Source organism: Besnoitia besnoiti, chromosome II, assembly GCF_002563875.1.
Source record: "Besnoitia besnoiti strain Bb-Ger1 chromosome II, whole genome shotgun sequence".
In the NCBI taxonomy this organism is placed as follows: domain Eukaryota; phylum Apicomplexa; class Conoidasida; order Eucoccidiorida; family Sarcocystidae; genus Besnoitia; species Besnoitia besnoiti.
This window is the reverse complement of record NC_042357.1, coordinates 4,180,118-4,199,651: the sequence shown is the minus strand read 5'-3', so window position 1 is coordinate 4,199,651 and position 19,534 is coordinate 4,180,118. Positions and strand designations below refer to the sequence as shown.

The 19,534-nt window shown below is 61.3% G+C and overlaps 2 protein-coding genes across 2 annotated transcripts; one reads left to right on the top strand and one right to left on the bottom strand.

Annotated features, from left to right (window-relative positions):
- Nucleotides 1-490: 490 nt before the first annotated feature.
- On the top strand, nt 491-13,982 carry BESB_039440 (uncharacterized protein; the record flags this gene model as incomplete). The annotated part of the gene is made up of 12 exons (XM_029362530.1): nt 491-2,161; nt 2,765-5,617; nt 6,144-6,365; nt 6,736-6,842; nt 7,384-7,550; nt 7,939-8,208; nt 8,403-9,497; nt 9,988-11,589; nt 11,879-12,369; nt 12,818-12,984; nt 13,102-13,192; nt 13,695-13,982. 12 exons carry the CDS (start codon nt 491-493, stop codon nt 13,980-13,982), a joined length of 9,024 nt encoding a protein of 3,007 aa, XP_029221495.1.
- Nucleotides 13,983-15,721: 1,739 nt separating this feature from the next.
- On the bottom strand, nt 15,722-18,573 carry BESB_039430 (Nin one binding (NOB1) Zn-ribbon family protein; the record flags this gene model as incomplete). Its single annotated transcript, XM_029362529.1, has 4 exons — nt 15,722-15,886; nt 16,258-16,371; nt 16,691-16,874; nt 17,363-18,573. 4 exons carry the CDS (start codon nt 18,571-18,573, stop codon nt 15,722-15,724), a joined length of 1,674 nt encoding a protein of 557 aa, XP_029221494.1.
- Between the last annotated feature and the right edge of the window lie 961 nt (nt 18,574-19,534).

The following is a 19,534-nucleotide window of genomic DNA, read 5'->3' as shown; positions in this document are numbered from 1 at the left end:
AAAGAGTTGCCCCCGCGTTCGCATCACGCGCTTGCAACTGTCGCATGCCAGGCGCATGCACATCGTCCCTTGTGATTGCATGCAAATTCGCGAGACTGCGGGCGGGTTCGTTGGGAGTCAGAACCTCGCAGAATCCGTTTTTAGACGCTGTTTCTCGTTCGCTGCGTCTCTGTGTGCATGGCTGCTCCCGAGGAGCTGCCCTCTGACTCGCCTTTTCGTTTCTGCGGTTCGAGGATTTCGTCGGGGGGGCCCTAGCAAGGCGCGCGAAGTCTCGCAGCGCCGAACGCGTCGATTCACAGTAGCTGGGCGAGGCGAGACTCCGTTCTTCGTCTCCATATCGCCTCCTTCCTCTCCTCTCTGACCTTCCCGCGCTCCGGGGAAACCATTCACTCTCTCTTAGCCGCCTGGTGCGGGTTTGCTGCCGCCTTCTGCGTACCTGAGGCGTCTGATTTCCAGGCCGTCGCTTCCGTCGCCGTCGCCCGGCATTTTGATGCCGCCGACGCCCGGCATTTTGATGCCGCCGACGCCCGGCACTTTGATGCCGCCGACGCCCGGCACTTTGATGCCGCCGACGCCCGGCACTTTGATGCCGCCGACGCCCGGCACTTTGATGCCGCCGACGCCCGGCACTTTGATGCCGCCGACCCCCGGCACTCTGTCTCCACATCCCCAGCCGCCGCCTGCTCTCTTCAAGATGTTTCCGCTTCCGTCTCCTCCGCCGTCCTCTTCTTCTGCCTCCAACTCTCCCCCTGTGGCAGCCGGATCGCCGTTCTCTCCGGTCCTTGTTTCCCTGGTTCGTTTCTGCTGCGACCTCTCGCGCTTGCCTGTGACGCCCTCGGCAGCGCATCCTCTGCTTTCGTCATTCGTTGCCCAGCTACTGACTTCGCCTTCTTCGCCACCATGTGCGCCTGACAGCCGGTCTGACGCAGTCTCCGCGCAGGGCGCCCACAGCCGCGAAGCGCTGCTGCGCGAGATTTCTTCTCTCTTGCTGCCGAATGCGCTCTTCCAGTGGCGCCTTGCAAAGCTTCAGGAGAGCGGCGCAAGCGCCAGACCCGTTCCCTTCTCAGCGTCTTTTCTCTCGGCAGCCTCGCAAAACAGCTGCCTCTCTTCACCTTCCGCCCCCGGTTACTCGCGAGCGCAGGACGCCCACCGAAATTGCGGCGCGAGTGACGCAGAGCGTGCGGCCGAGCGAGAAGACGCCTTGCCCCACGCTGCGCACGGCGCCACGGCCTTCTTCGGCTCGTCTGCTTCCTCCTTAGCCGACTCGCCTCTGTCGCTCCCCGTCGTTCGTCTGCTCCTGGAGGCCTTCCTTCTCCTTCTTCACGCGTGCTCCAACGAGCAGCGTCAAGCTCTCATCTTCCCACCTTCGGCGGCTGCTTCCTCCGCCCGCGCGCCGCGCGCGCTGCAGGGTGTGCTGCGACCTTTTCGGCTGCTTCTGCTTCTCGCGTCCTCTTCGGTTTCCGCGTCTTCCAAGCGCGAAGGAAAGGGCGAGAAGAAGGCGCGCAGAAGGGAGCGAGAAAGTGCGAAGCACAACAAGGATGCCGCGAGCGCGAACGACGCCGAGGCCTCTGCCGCGCCCAAGGGACGCCTCAACAAGAAGCGCGGAAAAGAGGCGAATCCGCAACTCGCTCTCTCGTGGGTACTGCAGGGACCGCCCCAAGACAAAGCGACGCTGGCGAGACTCGCCAGCCGGGTTCTTTTCGAGGCTTCTGCGCCTCAGCCGCCCGCGTCGAGCGCGGCGTGCGAGCCCTGCCGCCGCCTCCGCGGCCGGGGAGACTCAGAGACAGGCGGAGGTCGGGAGCGTTTGTCTGCCGGGGAACAGGATGCAGCGGAAGCCGACTTTGGCCTGCTCTTCACGCCTTGCGCCTGCGCGCTATCCGCGGGCTCGGAGTGGGTGATGAGCGAGCTCCTGTGCACGCGGGAACGGATTCTCGACGCCGAAGAGTTTCAGCACGGCGACCTCGGCCTCACGCGCGCAGAAGAGGCCGCCCGCGGAGGCGCGGACGCAGACAAAGCTGGGCGTCAGGCGCCGGGGGACGAAGTCGACACGCGAGCTGAGGACGCACACGGCATTCGCTTCGACGAGGCGCTGACCTGCGAGGGCACGTGCGCTATGTTGGAGATGTGGCTGGCGCTGCTGAACGAAAGAAAGGAGCACCTGGTAGGGGGTCGTCGCGCGCGCGACTAGCGGAAATCGCATAGGAGGCTACGGGGTGGAAAGCGGACAACCATACGGGATGGAACAGACCGTGCGACTTCTCGACTGTGTCGCGTCCCGGCGGTGGAGGTTTGTGCTTCCATCGCGGACGCGTTTAGGTCTAGCCAGAGATGTCCTCACGTATGACGCGTTCCCAGCTTCGCCTGATTTAGAGATAGAACGTAATGTGGATCAATATCGACATGGTTCTACACTGCGTAGATATGAAATGGTGGATGGTTCTGTAAAGCTCTTGCACATTATACCTTCATATTTGCTTAACATAATGCGCCAATGCACATGAATATACAACGGCGTACAGACCTGTGTGTTTGCAGACGTGGCTGTGCTCGCGTACTCCTTCACGCCGTGCCCTGTACATAGCCATGCGGTTGTGGGCCTGGGGGTGTGTCTATCTGTCTCATTCTCTTTTGTCATCCTTGTAGGCACTTCATGAGTCATCCGTGATTCGCGCCACCCGGCGCGCGCGTTGGCTCTGTCTTCCTCCCTCGTGACACTCTCTCTGCGTCTCGAAGCTGCTGTTTTTTCCGTGTTTTCGTGGTTCAGGAGATTCGCCGTCTGTCCCGCCGCCTCCTTCCCCTACTGCACGAGCTGGTCACGTCACCCGTCTTCCGGTCCCAGCGAAAGTGCATGTTCACTCGCGTCCTCCCGCGCGTGCTTCGGCACGGACTTAATCCTCGCCAGGCGGCTGTGTTTATGCTTTCTCTCGTTTCGACTCTTCTTGATGGACGAACGAGCTTTTGCCTGTCGACCGCCGAGCGCGGGCTCCTGTCGTCGCTTGCGCCCGAAGACGGTGCCGCTCAGGAGCAGGCCGCGGACGCTCAGTGTGCCCTCGCGCACCCGACCCTCGTTTTTCCGCCTTCGTCCTGCTTCGTAGCCGCCTCCGCGCCTTCACTCAACTCCCAGACGACCGCCGTTTCTGCCCCGGGTTCTGTCCTCTTCTCGAGGACAGTCTCCGCGCGTCCGAACGGGACGGGGCACAGGGCTCCAGAGCCCACGGTCGGGAGCGCCAAGTGTCTCGAGGCTCCCCGATCCAAGCTCGAGCAGCTCGCAGACAGGGAAGATGCCTTTGACCTTGCGCTGCGCTTTCCTGACATTTTCTTCTGCGCGGCGTTTTCTCTCAAGCGATTCGGCGACGACATGCTCTGCGTCGCGCAGAGAGGCGTCGGCGCGCGTGACCCCTGTCTCGACTCAGCCGATGCCCGATGGACGTGGTTGTTCGCTGGCCTCGTGGACTCTGCGCCGCTCTCTCGCAAACGCGCTCGGGCGCTGCTTGAGCATGTCCAGGCGGCCGTGCAGCAGCCACTGCTGCATACCCTGCGCGAAAGGCAGAAGGCTGCACAGCGGGGGCAGCGGGCGAAGGCGCGGGAGTCGGGGCCTGCAGGCCTGTCAAGCTGCGATGCGAGCGGCGCAGGCGCCGACGGGGAGGAGGCGAGGCTCTCAATGTTCGAGCAAGAGCTGAAGAGCTGTGGGGTGTCTGCCGAGGAACAAGAGGTTGGCTGGCAGGCGTTCTTGCAGCTGCTTGAGGCGCTGGAGGACTTTTCTCAGCACCTGATCAAGCAGCAGTGGAAGCACATGCGGCGTCTTTGCGCGCTCGCCGCGAAAGTCTCGCTCAGCCGTCTCCTCGCACGCTCCGCACCGCCTCGAGAGGCGAAAAAGGCGGCGGGTATCGGGCACAAAGCGAGCGCGTTCGTCGCCCTCTCGTGTGTGTCATTCGCCCCGTCCGGTGCGGCGGGTCCGGTCTTGACAGACGCGCGTGAAATGGAAGCTGACGCGGAGGGCGCACCCCGACCCGCGGGCGGCGAGGCACCTCCTGCCGTCTCGCCGCTTATTCTGCAGCCGCTGTGGGTGGAGACTGTTCTGAAGCGAATCTTATCGCACGACAATGCCCTCTTGACCCGATCGCTTCTGCTTGTATTCCTTTCCTCCTGCATCGAGGACCTTCACCTCTATCCGCTTTTGTGGGAGTTCCTGCGGCCCTCCCCGAAGGCGTCGGCGGCGGGCAAGCCTAGCGCGACCGGCGAGGTGGGCTGCACGGGAGGGGCAAGCGAAGAGGCAGAGAACGCCGAGCGCCGGAACGACGCGGCCGGGCGCGACTTCGGGTCAGGCACTGTCTCTAGCTCGAGTGTGTGGACTTCTGCGACGAATCTTGCGGCGCGGGCAGCAGCGGCAGCGGAGGGAGGCGGCGGAAAGGCCGTGAGCTCGATCCAGGGGACGGACGCCGACGGCGAGCGGCCGCCGGAGCTCCTCTGCATCGGCTGGGACTTCTTCCTGCACGCGCTGCTCCCAAACCTGGCCGCGAGCAACTTGTATAGCCGCAGCAGCGACAGCCACATTGTCGAGAAGGTTGTGAAGAAGTTCATCCAGAGTCGCCTCGTCGCTGAGTTTCTGATCCACGCGTGGAGACTCAGAGCTGCGGGAAGACACGCGGGAGACGCCGTAAACGGGGAGGCGAGGAGCCAGCGCCTTTCGGCCCCGCACGGCAGAGACTCGAATTCCTCCGCTTGCGCGCAGTGCTCGGCTTGGGGGGCGGAGCCTCACGCAGAGGGCTGCCTGTGCCTCGAGTCGCCGTTTTCTCTTTCGGGGGACGCGATGACGTTCCTGCGCGGGCTCGCGCCTTGCGCGTACCACGAGGCTGCGGAGAAGAGCGTCGGCGGATTCGTCGTGGCGATGAGTGCATGCAACATGACGTACACGCCATTCCGGATCTGGCTGCAAGCGCTAAACGGTCTTCCCACATGGGGATCGCCGTCCGCGCCGCTTTTGCGCTCGTCCAGCGCCTCTTCCGGTGGCGGCCGCGCCGCGTCGGCGGCGACGCCGCGTGCGCTCTGCCGTTTGGGGCGTGGCTTTTCGCGTGCGCAGGCCCCGGCCTTTGTGGCCCTGTTGAGGCTGCTGTTCGAGCACATTCCTGCAGTCATTCGAAGCTCGCTCTTTTCCCGCCTTCTCCAGTTCTTGTCACTGCATGCGCAGCGCAGCGCGCTCTCGCCTCTTGACCTCGCCCTCCTCTTCGCAGACGCCGGGGACGCACTCACAGCTCCGTGCCCAGCGACCGCTGCAGCTGCACCTCCGCGTACGACGAACGCCGAGACCCCGGGCACGATCCGCTCGCCGACGCCCACCTCCGAGGGGCAGAGGCTGCTCCTCACTTTTTTCCCCGATGCGGCTGCCTTTCGCGCGTCGGTCCTCGCGCTTTTCGCCGCGCTTCTGCGAGACGCGCCGGCGCCTGAGCGCGGAGACGGGGAAACCGACGCGGCGCTGGAAGCGTGCGAAAGCTCGGGCAGCGAGACGAGCTGTGTGGCGGACTTCCCGAGAGACATTCTGTGCGAAAAAGTTGCCGTCGGCTGCTTGCGCATGTGCGGCCTGGCGAAGGGCCTATCGGGCGGATACGACGTTCAGCACGTAAGCTGCCTGCTGAACTTCGCGACGGCTCGCTCACAACCTGGGGTGGGATATAGGCCGTCGGACGCCAGGGAGGATATGAATCACGAATCAGCTGAGGGTGAAACGGAGGCAGCGTGCGAGGCAGAATGCGATACAAGAAAAGGCTTCCCAAAGGGCAACGCATAACGCGTACGGCCTGCTGTCGCGGGTTTCCCAGAAAGAATCTTTTCTGACTTGAGGCTGTTGGACGCACGGTGTCCCCGTGGTGCTTCGCCCTGCAGGCGAAGGACTGCAGGGTTCGCTTCGGTTAGTTCGCTGCCGAATGTGCGCCAGGGAAGCACACGCCACTGAACTGGCCCTACGATTCACTCTTTTTTCTCGAACTCAGTTTTCCCTACTCCCACCAAGGATGACTTGCTGCGACATGTTGAACCCCAGACCGCGGAGAGTCGACCGCGATTTCTGTAGATTCTTACATGTAGGTGCTACGGTGAAGGCGTGCAGCGCGTTGAGATGTCCGGAATGAATGCGCTTTTGCCTTCAGGAGATCGCCGTGCTCCTTTTTTCTTCTCCAGCCCTTCTGCGCGTCTACTCGCGGCCCGCGCTTCCTTCCCTGGCGGTTCGCTCGAAGCTCGCTGCGCTGTCAGCTTTCCTCCGGTCGGAGTACATCTATCGGGCTTCGGCATCCCTTCCCTCTCCTTCTTCCTCGCCCGGCGCGTCTCTGGAGACAGCGTCAGCAGCAGCACCATTCGCCTCCGAGCTCCCAGTAAGTCCCTACAGCGTCAGCTGATCCAGTGGCTTTCTCAGCGCTGAAACCTGAGCTCACGTCTGTTCAAGGCTCAGGGTTTAGGGCTTACGACTCTGCTGAGAGTGAGGGAAACACATCTTTCTAGAGGTGGTCAGGCTGGCGTCTGTACTGCATCGCTCCCCGGCCCTCCGAGTTCGGGCGGCAGTCCCGCCAGCCCTCTCCACGCTCTTTGCGTCCTCGCGTTAGGGCTGTGAGGCTTCTTGAGGATGCTCGCTCCTCTTTGTCTATGCACTCGTTCGCATGAGCTGCAAGTGGCACCCAGCATGAAACATGTGAGTCAATGTAATTTTGTTCTCTGGTTTTCGGGTTCTTGGCTCCTGCGTTTCAGCTTGTCGCAGGGGAGGTCGTCTCGTACATCGTCTGTCACCTTACGGCCTTGATGCAAGCAGACGCGTCCGCGGAAGCCGAATCTGATGGGAGCGCCAGCGCCTTCAGGTGGGAAGAGCGAAGAGAAACGAACGAAGAATGACAGCACATGGTTTCTCAGATTTTCCCGTTCTACCCTCCTGCGTTTTTGCCATTACGCTCTCCTGGATCTCCTTCCCAATACCCTGTCAGTTGCCTCTCGCTTGACACTCGTTGTGCATGCTTTCGTAGGGAGGCTACTTTGCTTTCTTGTTTCTTCTCCTCGTCTATCACGCTGCTTGTTGTTGGCGGTCGCGCACGTTTGCGTGCGAGGGCAAGCGGGCACTGCATCCCGATCGCTTTCTCGCGCTCGTTCATTCTTCACGTTTCCATCCGCTCGTCGAGGTCTCGCTCCGGCAGGACTTGCGCTGCGATTCTTTCGCGAACACATAAGCAGATCTGCTGGTGGCTTGGCTGGCATCCTCTGAATAGTGCACTCATCCCAGCGCTTGGCTTGGAACTCCTGCGCCTAGCTGCCGCGAGTTAGCGACTCCGCAGCCGCTCGCTGCCGTTCGCGCAGACGTCCCTCATTTTCGTTTTATCTGTTGTGGTGCCGGGTTTGCTTTGTCAGCACCAATGCCCTCTGCTTGAACTTGCCGGTGTACGTCTCGGCCGTCGCCTCGCTTTCGCTGTTGGCGTCTGCGGGCCTGCAACTACGCTGCATCGATACGGTGACGTCGCGCTGCGAAGACATCATCCAGGCCCTGGGCGTGGACGCGGCGTCTCAGAAGTCTCCTCGTGAGTGCGAGTTCCGAGGAGAACGGGGGGAGACAGACCGCGACGTGGCGGCGTCCGCAGTCAACAGGGGAGAGCGCGCAGCGGCGTAAAACCGACCAAGAAACCGCCTTTGAGGCGGCCTGTCCCAGAATTGTAGAAAGCAACAGAGCCCGCGTCGCGCCGAGAGAGTCGGGATGCACACGGGGCCTGCCCGTGGAGGGACGCCTGACCAGGCCACGAGACCTGTACAGAAACAAACATCTAACAAAGCCGCAGCGCCGAGAGGCGGCTTGTTCGTCTCGCTGTTTTCACCCTCGTCAGGTTTAGGGTTGGCGGGACGGTCGACGCGGACTGTACCGTGAGCACCTCGTTTCGAGTTCCTTGCCTGGGTTGATGTATGTCTGTCCAGGTGACCTAATCCTAGTTTCTGCGGCGCTCTGCTTGCTCGCTGCTTCCGTGTCGCACCTGCTTCCTCCCACTGCGGACACTTTGGCGCCTGCGACGCCCTGCGGCACGGATGCGGCGGCAGCTGCGGATGCGGACATGGAAGACCGCATGAAGAAGGCGTCCCTCCGCTTGTTTCTTGTCTTCCTAGCCAAGGTCAACCGGCCTCTGGCTACCCAGCATCGCCACGCGGCGCTTGCCTCGCTGCTGGAGACGGGAGAGGGCGACCGAAAGGGTAGGGTAACGCCACAGAGACTGGCAGCTAAGGAGGGACGAGACGGCGAAGCGAGCCGTTCAAGGCGGTTCCTAATCGCTTTACAGCAGATCTGTAGCTTGGGCGGGGGAGGGGGGGGGAGGGAGGAGAGGCCAGGAGCGGCTGAAAGGTCGAAAATAGGTTATTTTGTTTGCCATCGTTGTGCGTTTTGCCAGGCTCTGGCTCCCTCCTCACGACGTTGTCGTCGTCGCCGTCTCGCATGCCCGTCTCGTCGCTGCCTCTCTCTCCGGCCGACCCGCGTTCTGCGTCGTGCTCTTCTTCGTCCTTGTTTGCGTTCGCGGAAGTTGGAGATTTCTCGTCGTGGCCTGGCGTCATCAGCAGCTTCCACCGTGCGCGTGCGACGCTTCTGGATACTTTGTCTTCGGCGACTCTGCGCGCCTCGCGCGCCGTCTCCTCCGACGCTGCTGCCCCTCTCGCGTGTTCCTCCCTCGTCGGGTGTTTCCTCCAGCATGAGATGATGGCTCAAAGGGCGCCAGCGGCTGCGGAGCACTTCCAGGCGAGCGACGCTGCACCTTCCTCTTCGCCCCCTTCGGCTTCCCCCTCGGGTTCGGCGTCTCTGTCTCTTCTGTCTCTGCCTTTGCCCCCCTCGAGCTTGCCCCGCGAAGAGATCTTGGTGGTCTGCCCAGCAGCGGAGCTCGAGTTGCTCTCTGAGCGTCTCCTCTCTGCGCTGGCGCTCCACATTCAGCGCGCGTCTGATCAGGACTCTGAGTTCGCGCGCCTCGCGGCGTCGCGGGTCCGCTCGCCCTCAGCGTCTGTGCTCTCGCTGCCTCGCGTGGTGGCGTTGGGACTCTTGAGCGAGATCGAGGGGTGTCCGCCTGCTGCACTGGCGTCTCTCTTCCGCGCAATCCGCCGCTTCGCTCTGCCTCTCCTGCTGCTCCCGCACCACGGCCCGCTCGGCGCGGAAGGCACATCGCCGGGCGCACTCGCGGCGCTTCAGGCGCTGCTTGTCGAGTTCACCACGCAGACTGAGAGGATCATTTCCGACCGGACTGAGACGGCGCTGCCTCTCTCAGCGGTGCGCGAAGCTTGCCTCGCCGTCCTTTCGCCTCTGATGTTAGCCACTGAGAGCCGCTGCCTGAGGAGGGAGGAACGGAGTCGGCGCAACGACCACGGCGGAAGCGACCCGCAAGACGACGATGCAGAGGCGCAGAGTGGACCGCATGACCAGAAGGGCGCCTTCGTGCTCAACTTCGCCAAGGCGCTCCTGGGCCTCGGCAAAAACACGCTGGCTGTCTCCCGGGCTGCTGTCGGTAAGATGCGACGAGAAGAGAGAGGCGCAAAAGCCCGCAGATGCGCCCTGTGCGTTCTGCGGCGTCTGTGTTGAACGCTCCTGCGTCGATTCGTATAGCCCTGTGTCTTTGCCGTTTTCTTCGGCTCCGCAGTGCGGCTCCCTGCGTCGCTGCATAGCCCTCCACGCACTCTCTCCGAAGTCTGTAGTTGGTGCGGCGGGCGGCCTGTGGCTGCTTCTCGGGCCAGACGGCGCCGCGCGTCCGCCGTCGCGTGTACCCGCGGGGTCGACTCCACTGCCGTCTGTGTCGTTCTCCGGCGTCGGATGTCGCCGCAAGTGCTCCCAGGCGTGTGACTCTGAACCTTAAACGTGGTTTGATTTCCTGTCTGCTGGCTCGCCGGCGTTTGCCCGCCGGTGGTGCGTTCGTTCGCTTATCCGCTCTGCACCAGGGCAGGACTTGGCACGCCCTGCGACTCGCGCGCCTCTTCTCTTCTCTCGCCGTGTGCGTGCAGTGCCTCTCCTGTCGTCGTTAGCCGTCTTGGGCGTCCACGGGGCGACGGCAGGCCTCGAGAGCGGAGAGGGAGACGCCGGCCGCAGACGCATCTCTGCCTCGTCGCCGCCTGCCTCGTCGCCGCCTGCCTCGCCCGCCGCCTCTTCGGGCCCCCGATTCTTCCAGCTGAGCGACGCGTACATCCGGCTGCTGGCTGAAGTTCTTCTGCACCGCGAATTCATTTTGCTCGATGGCGCGTCGGCGACGACAGTCGACCCCTTCGGCGCGTCCGCTCCGTGGCTCGCCCAAGACGACCAGGAAGAAGCGTCTCTCTGGCGAACGCCGTCTTCGCCTCTCTCAGTGCTGACGTGCTCAGATCCTGCCGCCTTCTTTGTCGCTTCCTCGCCGCTGTGTCGAGCCGCAGACCAGCGAGCGTCCTCCTGCAAGCCGCTGTTCTTGCCGGCGCGTCTTGCCACGCTGCGTCAAACTCCAGCTTTCGTGCGACTTTTGGCGCTCTCTTTCTTCCACCTCCTCGGACGCGCAAGCTGCACACCTGCGACGGAGAAGGCAGGGGAAATGGCCTCTTCGTCTGAACCCCAGGAAGGCCCCGAAGCGAGCCTCGTCGTGTCCCTGGCTGCCTCGCTTTCCTTCAAAGCCTTCGCGCGCGACCTGCTCTTCAGAGTTTCTTCGCGCCTTCTCGACATCGTCACTCGAGCTCCGTCTCACTCCGGCGGGTCGCGAGAGGCGGCAGAGGATGGCGACGACGGCGGTGCCGTGGGACGTGATGGAGAGGAGAGGAAACTTGGAAGGAATCCAGGCAATTACCTGCCCATGCCGAACTCCTGTCACCACCGAATTCTCTTGCGTGGCTGGCAAGCGCTCGCGTCCTTTGCGCCGTTCTTCCGGTGTGCGCCGGCTCCCGTCCTTGACACACTCCACACTCAGATCTGGAAAGCTGTCACGATGCCTCAGCTTGCAGACGTGCGCCACTACATTGACATCATGGCAGTTCAAGTCCTCCTGATGTTCCCCACACAGAGCTGCACGCCGCTCGCTGCGATTCTCCTTAACTTCGACTCGCCTACGCAGACGCTCATCGGAGCGCTCACCATCGCGGGCTTTTTTCTGCTCCACGAAGCAGATGCGGAGCGAGTGGGCGGAGAGTCTAAGTCCCTCGCCACAATGCCGAATGGCGACCGAGAACACGTCAAGCATACCCTCTTCGCGGCTGTTGCGCCGTACCTGACGTCCAACGCCGCGTACCCCAGAGGCGTCGCTCAATATGTTGTCTACGAATACCTAAATAAATCCCGAAAGGACCATCAAACTCCGCTCGCCATGGGGGCCTCGGAAGAGCAGCGGAATCTCCGGGATCAGGTGGGAGCCGCGGCCGCGCCAACCGAATCGTCTCCCTTTGATAAAACGTCAGGCGGGTCCTTGGGGGCGGCCGTTCTTCACGGACTGTACCGGCAACTGGAGGAGTCGAAGGAGTGTCGTAAAATGCGCGCAAAGTGCTCAGAAGTTTTTCCTCTGTGGCAGCCGCACGTGCTTGGCTCGCTCGACAGTCTCTTGACAGTGGGCCCCGAGGGAACCTCCGATGTGCTCTATGACGCCGCGAACAAAGGTAAGTCGAATGAGGAAGCTGTGTGGAAGTAGCGTTTCCTACTCACACGGTGCCTGCTGCCGCCGATGCTCGGCCGCTCGCCTCGTGCTTTGGCGAGAGAGCTCGCGTGTTGCTCTCGTTTGAGCCCTAGACTCTAAAACAGCTTCGGCGGAGGTCTCTCGTGCTCTTACCACAGTCGCGTGCGCGCTGCGTTCCCGTTCGCGCCTCCCGCCAACGCACTACAGAGTCGCCTGGTGCCTGTCGCTCAATCAGATTTCCGCGTGCGGGCGTGTCTGCATATGGAATTCAGCTACAGCATCTGCACTGGCAGGGATTGCAGTCCCGCCCCCTCCGTCGTCCTCGTCTGCGTTGGGCTCTGCGGCTCTAGGCGAAGGCGACGGGGCGCTCGGTGTGGAGGCTGTGGCGCGGACTGTCTTGGCGGACTTCGATCTGCGGCCGTCGTGGGCTCTCGCGGTCGCCCTGAAGGACGCCATCAAGGAGGAAATGGGCGTCGCCTGGCATGGCAAGGGCCAGGAGGGCGAGGAGACGATGGACAACGTCGTAGCGTCTCTCGCAGCCCGGGCGACGAGTCCAGGAGACAAGGGCGAGGGCGAAGCAAAGGGAGCTGCGCCTCCCACGTCGGCGCCAAACGAACTCGATAGAAACACCAGCAAAGAGGCGAACGCGGCGCGCGATGAGCGAGACGCAGACGGCGAAAAACGGGCAGCGGGCGAGAAGCAAGATCTCGTGTGTCAACGCAAATTCGTCCCTCAGCAAAACCAGCGATCGAAGGAAGACGAGGTAGGGCTCCTGGGCATGTGCGCGACGCACTGTACGCACTGTCCGCGGGCTACGTGGAGGTTAATATTGAGAGGTGCTGGCAGCAGGAAACGTCTCCGGCTCAGGAATGCCGCTCCAGCGGGATCCCACACGCCACCGGCTTGGCGCACACCAGAACGCTTCTTGCCTTCTGGTACCTGCACACTGACACCTCAAAGGGCGCCCCCCGCCATGCGACACCCGCCAGCGGCGGGCGCTATGCAGCCGCGGGACGAACTCGTTGCTTGCAAGTGAAGGAGCTAGTCATTTCGCTTTCTCGTCTGTTCTTCCGCCTGTCCATTTCTGTTGGTATCCTCCCTGTCCCGCTTCTGGCAGCGTGCATCTTCACCCAGCTGCTGAGGAAAGCTCGCACGCAACCTGTTTACGAAATGCGTTTTGCCTGCTCCTGCTTTCTGCCTCTTGCGCCCAGACCGCACGTGCGGACCTTGTGTCGCCGTGGCTCTACGTTGGGGGAGAGGGCGAGGCCCTTGAGCGCGAACTGCGACAGCGAGGCGAACTCGTTGTTGTTGCCTCCCTCGTTAACAAAGTCCCGAATCTAGCTGGGCTTGCACGCACATGCGAGGTTTTCGACGCCAAGTAAGACGTGGACTGATTCGCAGCCACACCGAGAGTCGGGTTCTATGGCCTTCGCAATTCCGCCCGACGGGAATGATCCAGTTCTCTCTTTGGTATGCGTTTGTTTTGGCTGTACAGGAAACTCATCATTCACAATTTAGACATCCTCAATGACCCACAGTTCAATACGATTGGCGTTTCTGCTCATCGATGGCTCCCTATCGAACAGGTAATTTCACCTGACCAGGGGGCGAAAGTGCGGCGAGGACTTCGAGAAGCCACCCGACCTAATGGGCATCAGCGGCGCTCTTTTAGATGTACTGGGATCATCGACGGCGTCCCCGGCGAGGAACTGAGCACACTAGGATATTTAGAGCGTCTGATGCCCAGCAGAATGATGAGAATGCTAACGCATGTGTATGTGTGTGTGTAATGGGTCATGTCCGACAACATCTCTTGGGCTGGGAAACGTGTTCTATTCGGGCTGAGGAATGTTTTGCTATTTCGGCCGCTGTTATCTGAATACATCTCTATGTGTGTTTACCCAGACGTCTGAGGCGCATTACTCGCGTATGCCGACCGATGGAGTTTTCTGCGTACTGTATGTATTTGTTCGCCTGGCTGTTGTGAAGGGACGTGTAAGGTCGAGTCGCGTGACGACTGGGAACTGGCCCCCTAGTTCACACGCGCTCTGCGTCTGGTGTTTTTCACTTGTGCATCCACTGTTGCAGGTTTCCGCTGATGAGGTTGCGACTTATCTGATGGAGTTGAAGGCGCAGGGCTACACCGTCGTCGGCGTTGAGCAAACCGGCTCGTCGGAGATGCTAGAGGCCTTCACGTTCGACCGCAAAACAGCTCTCGTGTTGGGGGCTGAAAAGGAAGGATTGCCTGCTGCGCTTCTAGTCCTTATGGACGCATGCATCGAGATCCCTCAATTGGGTCTCATTCGTTCGCTGAATGTGCACGTTACAGGCGCTATGGTCATTTGGGAATATACCAAGCAGCACGCTCTTGCATGAGGCAAGCGCACTGCGCTGACCAGAAACATCGAAAGTGGTAGCATTGACGTGCCCGGTACATTTTAACTATGTTTGTTGTCCAGAAACGCCCGGTTGACACAGGCATTTTCCGTGCCCCGTTCCGCGAGCCAGACGGCATATGCTCTATCAAAGTGGCACGCTCCGGTGGCGAATCTGAAGCTTGTGTTCATTCTCGGCATCGAAGCGTGGAGAGTTCGTCTTCGTGGAGCTGCTTTCCGGATCAACTCTGGCATAGTCCAAACCTTCGTGTGCGTCGGGAGAAACTGCTGGCGTTGTCAAAATGAGGCTGGCCGCATAACCGCCTGTCCGGACGCGGCAAGCCTATATGAACTCTCGCGGTGGGGTGCGAAATGGGTTTAGGTCATCGCTATCAAAACCATTCAAAAATGCCTGTGCTGTATGGACGCACTCATGAGCCAAAGCTGCTTCGTTGTGGCGTCCCGCAAACTGAGGATGCTTCTCCCGTACATCGTGTATACAGTGCGTAGCAATCGAGTGAATCAGACCGACGCCCAGAGCGGAGCGCGAGGGATGCGGCACTTGACCGAAAAACAGAAAGGAACGTGCGTACGTGCCATGCACCGGTCGGTTGACGGGAAGCCTGAATGGAACGGAAGGTCCTCCACGCAAACGTCTTTTGTGATCCCCTCCTTAACGGCCTGCAAACTTGTGCATACAGGGGTATCGCCCTTGAACCGAATGTTTCGTCGAGGCAAGCGCAAGCCGGACTCGCTGTTTAGTAAACCTTGGAACGTAACCCGCCGTTTTAGATCGGTCTGGAGAACCGGTACTGCGGCTCTCGGTATTGACGGAGATAAGGCTGGCTGATGCTTGAGCACGCTGCTCTGTCACTCGTTGCGATGTATCCACCTTCACTCTCAGCGGCTGATGCGCGAATGTGTCACGTGGCTTTCGAGATCCCGCGAGCTCAGACGACGATGTCTGACGCCCGAAGCAAAACTGCGCCTCGCTCGCCGCGGTGCTCGTGCCGCTCGGGCCTGTGGGCCTACCTGTGGCAGAGAACGCTTCCTTCGGTGTCTCCGCAGCTGCTGGAGATCGGCCGGGGAGCTGCTTGCCTGGCGCACGGGAAACAACTCTTTTGAGGAGTTGCACAGTGACTGTGGTAAACATATCTGCCCGTATTTACGAGCGCAGCTTTTTCTCTCATCGCGTCTCTGCTCCTATGGCTTTTGCATATACAAGCTGCGTATGGGAGCTACAAAAACTTCACCCAGGAAACGAAGTTCCTGTTCAAATAGTTGTGTGAGTGACAGCGGATCGCTACCGGTGGCGAAATGTTTCCGGGTCCCGCGCCCGCCTGGCACGCTGGCGAACTCCACTGCGGAGCTGTCCGCGATACACACATCCCTAAGCGTAAGGCTCGTAATGTGCCTGGTTAACTCTTCAGAGTGGTGATATTCCATAGCTGCCCCTTCGAGGACGGAAGTTGGTTTTGCCTGGTGGACACCAGAACGATTAAACCACGGGATCAAAACAGGCCGAGTGCGTCTGGAAATCTGCCTCTGTCACGACGGAGCAGCTACACGCACAAGAACAAAGAGGCACTCTATTTGCCTACCCCGGGTTACCACACGCCCCCGCCGCCCCCCCCCCCCCCCCCACCTTGGAGACTCTCCGGAGGGGAACGCAGGAAGGCTACCGGATTACCTTTGACACGTGATGAATCTGCACTCCACACATGACTTCACTAGAAGAACTCATTTCCCCTTAGCTCGCGAGTGTCTTTTGACCCATCTGTTGCTGTTCGGGTTGCCGGGGCCCAGCCCAACCACCACACGCGGGGCATGAGCCCCCGCTGCTAATTTCCCTGTTCGAGTTCGAGCGCGCATGTGCCATGCAGACGCTGCGTCGAACGCAAAATCCTGCGAACTCAAACCAGAACATGACCGACGCATCCGGTGATGAATGAGGATTCATCTTCTCACGCCGGACACGACTTCCACGCAACCCGGTTACCGCTGCCACAGTGGTTGTGCGCTGTGTGCTGACCTCGTAGAAGCACGGGGGCGATGCAGCAGCCAGCAAGCGTAACACCTGTCCTTCGAGAGCGCTGTGTAGACTGGCGCGGCTGACCGCCGAAGAGTGCGCAGAAAAATACTCACGCTGGCCTCCACCGTCGGCCGCAGCAGAGACTCCAGACCTCTTGCAACATCCTCGATCGCTAGCCACACCAAGTGCAGCTGCAGTGAATACTGTCGGGAAACAGAGCCGCGCTACAAGGCAACCCACGTACCTCACTGAACGGATTATGTGCAGCCTTCTCCGTCTCCCACAACCGTTGCTGGTGACGCAGTAGCCGGTCTCGCCCTCCCATCATGAGTTGATCTTCAGCCAGAATCAGCTGTTTCTGCGCACAGGAACCAGACGGAAGTCGCCAAACCGATGTGACTCTTCAGACGCCGTCGGCCCGTAATACGGGTTCGCAGGCCCAGTGCAGTGGACTGTAACCCTCGAGCAACATCTCGACTCTCATAGAGGACAGATGCAGCCCCCCCTCCCCAGCCCCCCCACCCTCAGCCCCCCCTCCCCAGCCCCCCCTCCCCAGCCCCCCCCTCCCTCAGCCCCCCCCCCCAGCCCCCCCTCACGTCCCCCGCCACACCAATCGAGCACTCGGCAGGCCAAGCAGCGCGCCCCAGCCACAGCTTCGCTGGGCCGCTGGCTCCTACCTCATGTCGCCCGCCTCTGGGCTTCGGAAGGGAGTGGACGTTGCCTCGCGTCGACTTTTTTTTCCGGTTGTCGTGCACGACGAGTCCGTCCTCGCTCAGAGTGACCGGGACGCGGTCTACTGCGTGCTGGCCACACTTGGGGCAGAAGAGGCGCGTGACTTCTCGGCTGACGAAGTGGCAGGCTCTGCGGGCACCACTCGCGCACAGTGGAGACCGCAACCCGCCACAGTCCACCGCGAGACAGAGACAGGTGCAGGCGCAGGCGCGCAGCGAGAGGCACCACACACATACGGTTCCCCACACGGAAGCAGGACGAACCCCATCGAGGGCGAATAATGGAGGGACAGAGATCGCGCCGAGGCCCCCAAGCGAAGCGCGCTAGCTGCAGAAAGAGGCGAAGATCCCTTCGGCTACACGCACACAACTCACGCAGCCGACGGCATTCCCACAGCGTCGTCGACAGCACAAGCCGCCGCCGCACATGCCCTTTACGAAAAAAAAAGGCAGAAGAGGGCGAATACGGAGAAGGACGTGACTACCAGTTGCCAACCAGAGCTCCACCCGAGCACGACGGATGGGCTCTAGACCACGCGACGAAAAAAGTGAATTCTTGAATCTGAAGCTGAACATGGGCGCACGCCGCGCCAGAAAAGCACTAAGGCGGGGCCGTACCTGCAAATGAGAGCCCAGGTCTTCACCGAGCGGATCGCGAGGCCGTCGATCGTGACGACTTGCAGCCCCATGTGCAGGAGGACGTTCTGGACTGAGTAATCGGTTGTCATGCAGGCGACGAGAGCTTCTTCTTCTGTGGCGCTTGAGCAGATGCCTTCAATGCCCCGTCTGACTCTTTGGAAGTTCTCTGGCGTGACCCAGGTCCCCTCACCGTCGTCCTCGTCGGCGGCGACATCGACAATTTCTCTGCTTTCGTGGATGCCGCAGGCTCGAGCCTCAAGCGGCGCATCCGAAGAACAGGGCGACGTTTCCGCACCTGCAGAAGGCGACGACGAGATCCCTGCAGCAGCCGTTGGCAGCTCTGCTGCGCCGGGCGCGCAAGGACCAAACTCTCGTTTGTCATTTGCTTCGTCCGTCTCTTGGGTGTCTTCTTCCGCTTCTTCCGCCCCCTCTTCTACGTCTTCTTCTTCTTCGGCTTCCTCTTCGGGGTCCTCACCGATCCAGCCTTCGTCCTTGCCCCAGTCCTGCTCGTCCCACTTCTTGTGTGTCTCCTCCTCTTTGACGACGACGGTGTCCAGCGGCTTTGTGCGCAGCTTCTCCACTCTGCCCGTCTGCCTCTGAAGCATGTACGTTAGGGCGATGACGTCGAGATCTGTGTCGCTGAGGCTGCCCAGATCTCCGGTCATCTGCGCGAACTTGCGCGCCCACCGTTTGTCTGCCTCACTCGCTGTCGCCACCGAGGGAAGCTCTGCGTCTGGGTGCAGCAGCGTCACGCCGGAGAGATGCGCTCGGGCGCGGGCGTCGCGGATTTCTTCCAGCACACTCGGGGGGACGACGAATCGACGGCCGAACTGATCGAGCCGCTTAAGCCGCAAGAAAGCTCCAGTGTCGAGCACAAGCGTGCGGGAGAAGCGACACATGAGTGGCGCCGCAAGGGAAGCCGAATTGGGCATGGTGCTCGAACCAGTCGCTGCGGCTCCTGTGCCCGCCGTGGCGTCTTCGGGGGACTCGGAGGCAGCCACGCTGCCGTCGCCCGCCGCCGCCCGGCTGACCTCAGCGCCTGTGGCTTCCTGCAGACGAAGAGACGCCTCGTCGATGCTCAGTGCCGGGGAGAGAAGAAGGCTCTGCGGCGATGACGGCGGAGGGGGGGGCACCGGCGCAGGGGATTCTGGCGCCAAGAGCGCCGGTTCCCGCGTAGATACGCCCTCCATCTCTCGCGAAAAGAATATGGGGCGAGTCAAACACGCAGCGACTCCGGCTCGACGGCTACGAGAAAGGCATGCAGGGACGTGACGAGGGCTGGTCGCCAAACAACGCTACGTGACCCTGATACCCTCCGACACTAACACTAGTCCGCAACGCGAACTTGCTTCTCGACGCGCAGCGACAAACCCAGTCGTCGCAAGCAGACAAACAGAGGCGACTCCCACCAGGATAAAGCAGGTCGTCCGCGTAATGTTGCGAATCCGCGTACACTCCCTATGGAAGACAAGACGCCAACATGGAGGCCACGGCGGATGCGCTAGCGCAACATGCCTCCAGCGACCGCTCTCGGCAGGACTAGTACGTGCTGGCTCAGATCGGAAGTGCTCGAAAGATCCTCCTGTCAACGTGGCAAACGCAGAGACTTCGGAGCGGCGAAAATCTTAGAACATCCTACGCTTCCCACCGGACATGAGAGACGCGCGGCCGCACGTCGAGGTCAACGGATAACCCGACACACACGCAAGGCACTGCCTCCTCATACAGCTGGCATGGAAGAAAGCGAGGGATTTCTGTCGCCTTCACAAGCCTCCTGCCGTACAGACTTGCCCCAGATGTGGGGATTTTCGCGCGCGGACGACGGAAGGAATCGGTTAGGTACAAGGTGGACGCTTAAGAAATCTATGACGCCGGCCCCACCAAGGTCGGGGAAAATAGGTCCCAGCGAGCAATTGTGCTGGAACAAAAACGATGCCTCCGCGCCGCGACGTCTTCAGAGGTGCTGCAGTAAAAGATGGGGAAGAGTGTATGCCGTTGCTGTCTTCGGGAAGGCAGAGGGCAAGTGTTTAGTCGCAACCGTACAACGCAGCAAGCTGGACGATCCGTCTTCAAATACCGGACGAGGAGGTCGGCCTTCCCTTGTGAGCCGAGTATAAATCAGATCCAGCACTCTGACGCAATGCCTCCGGG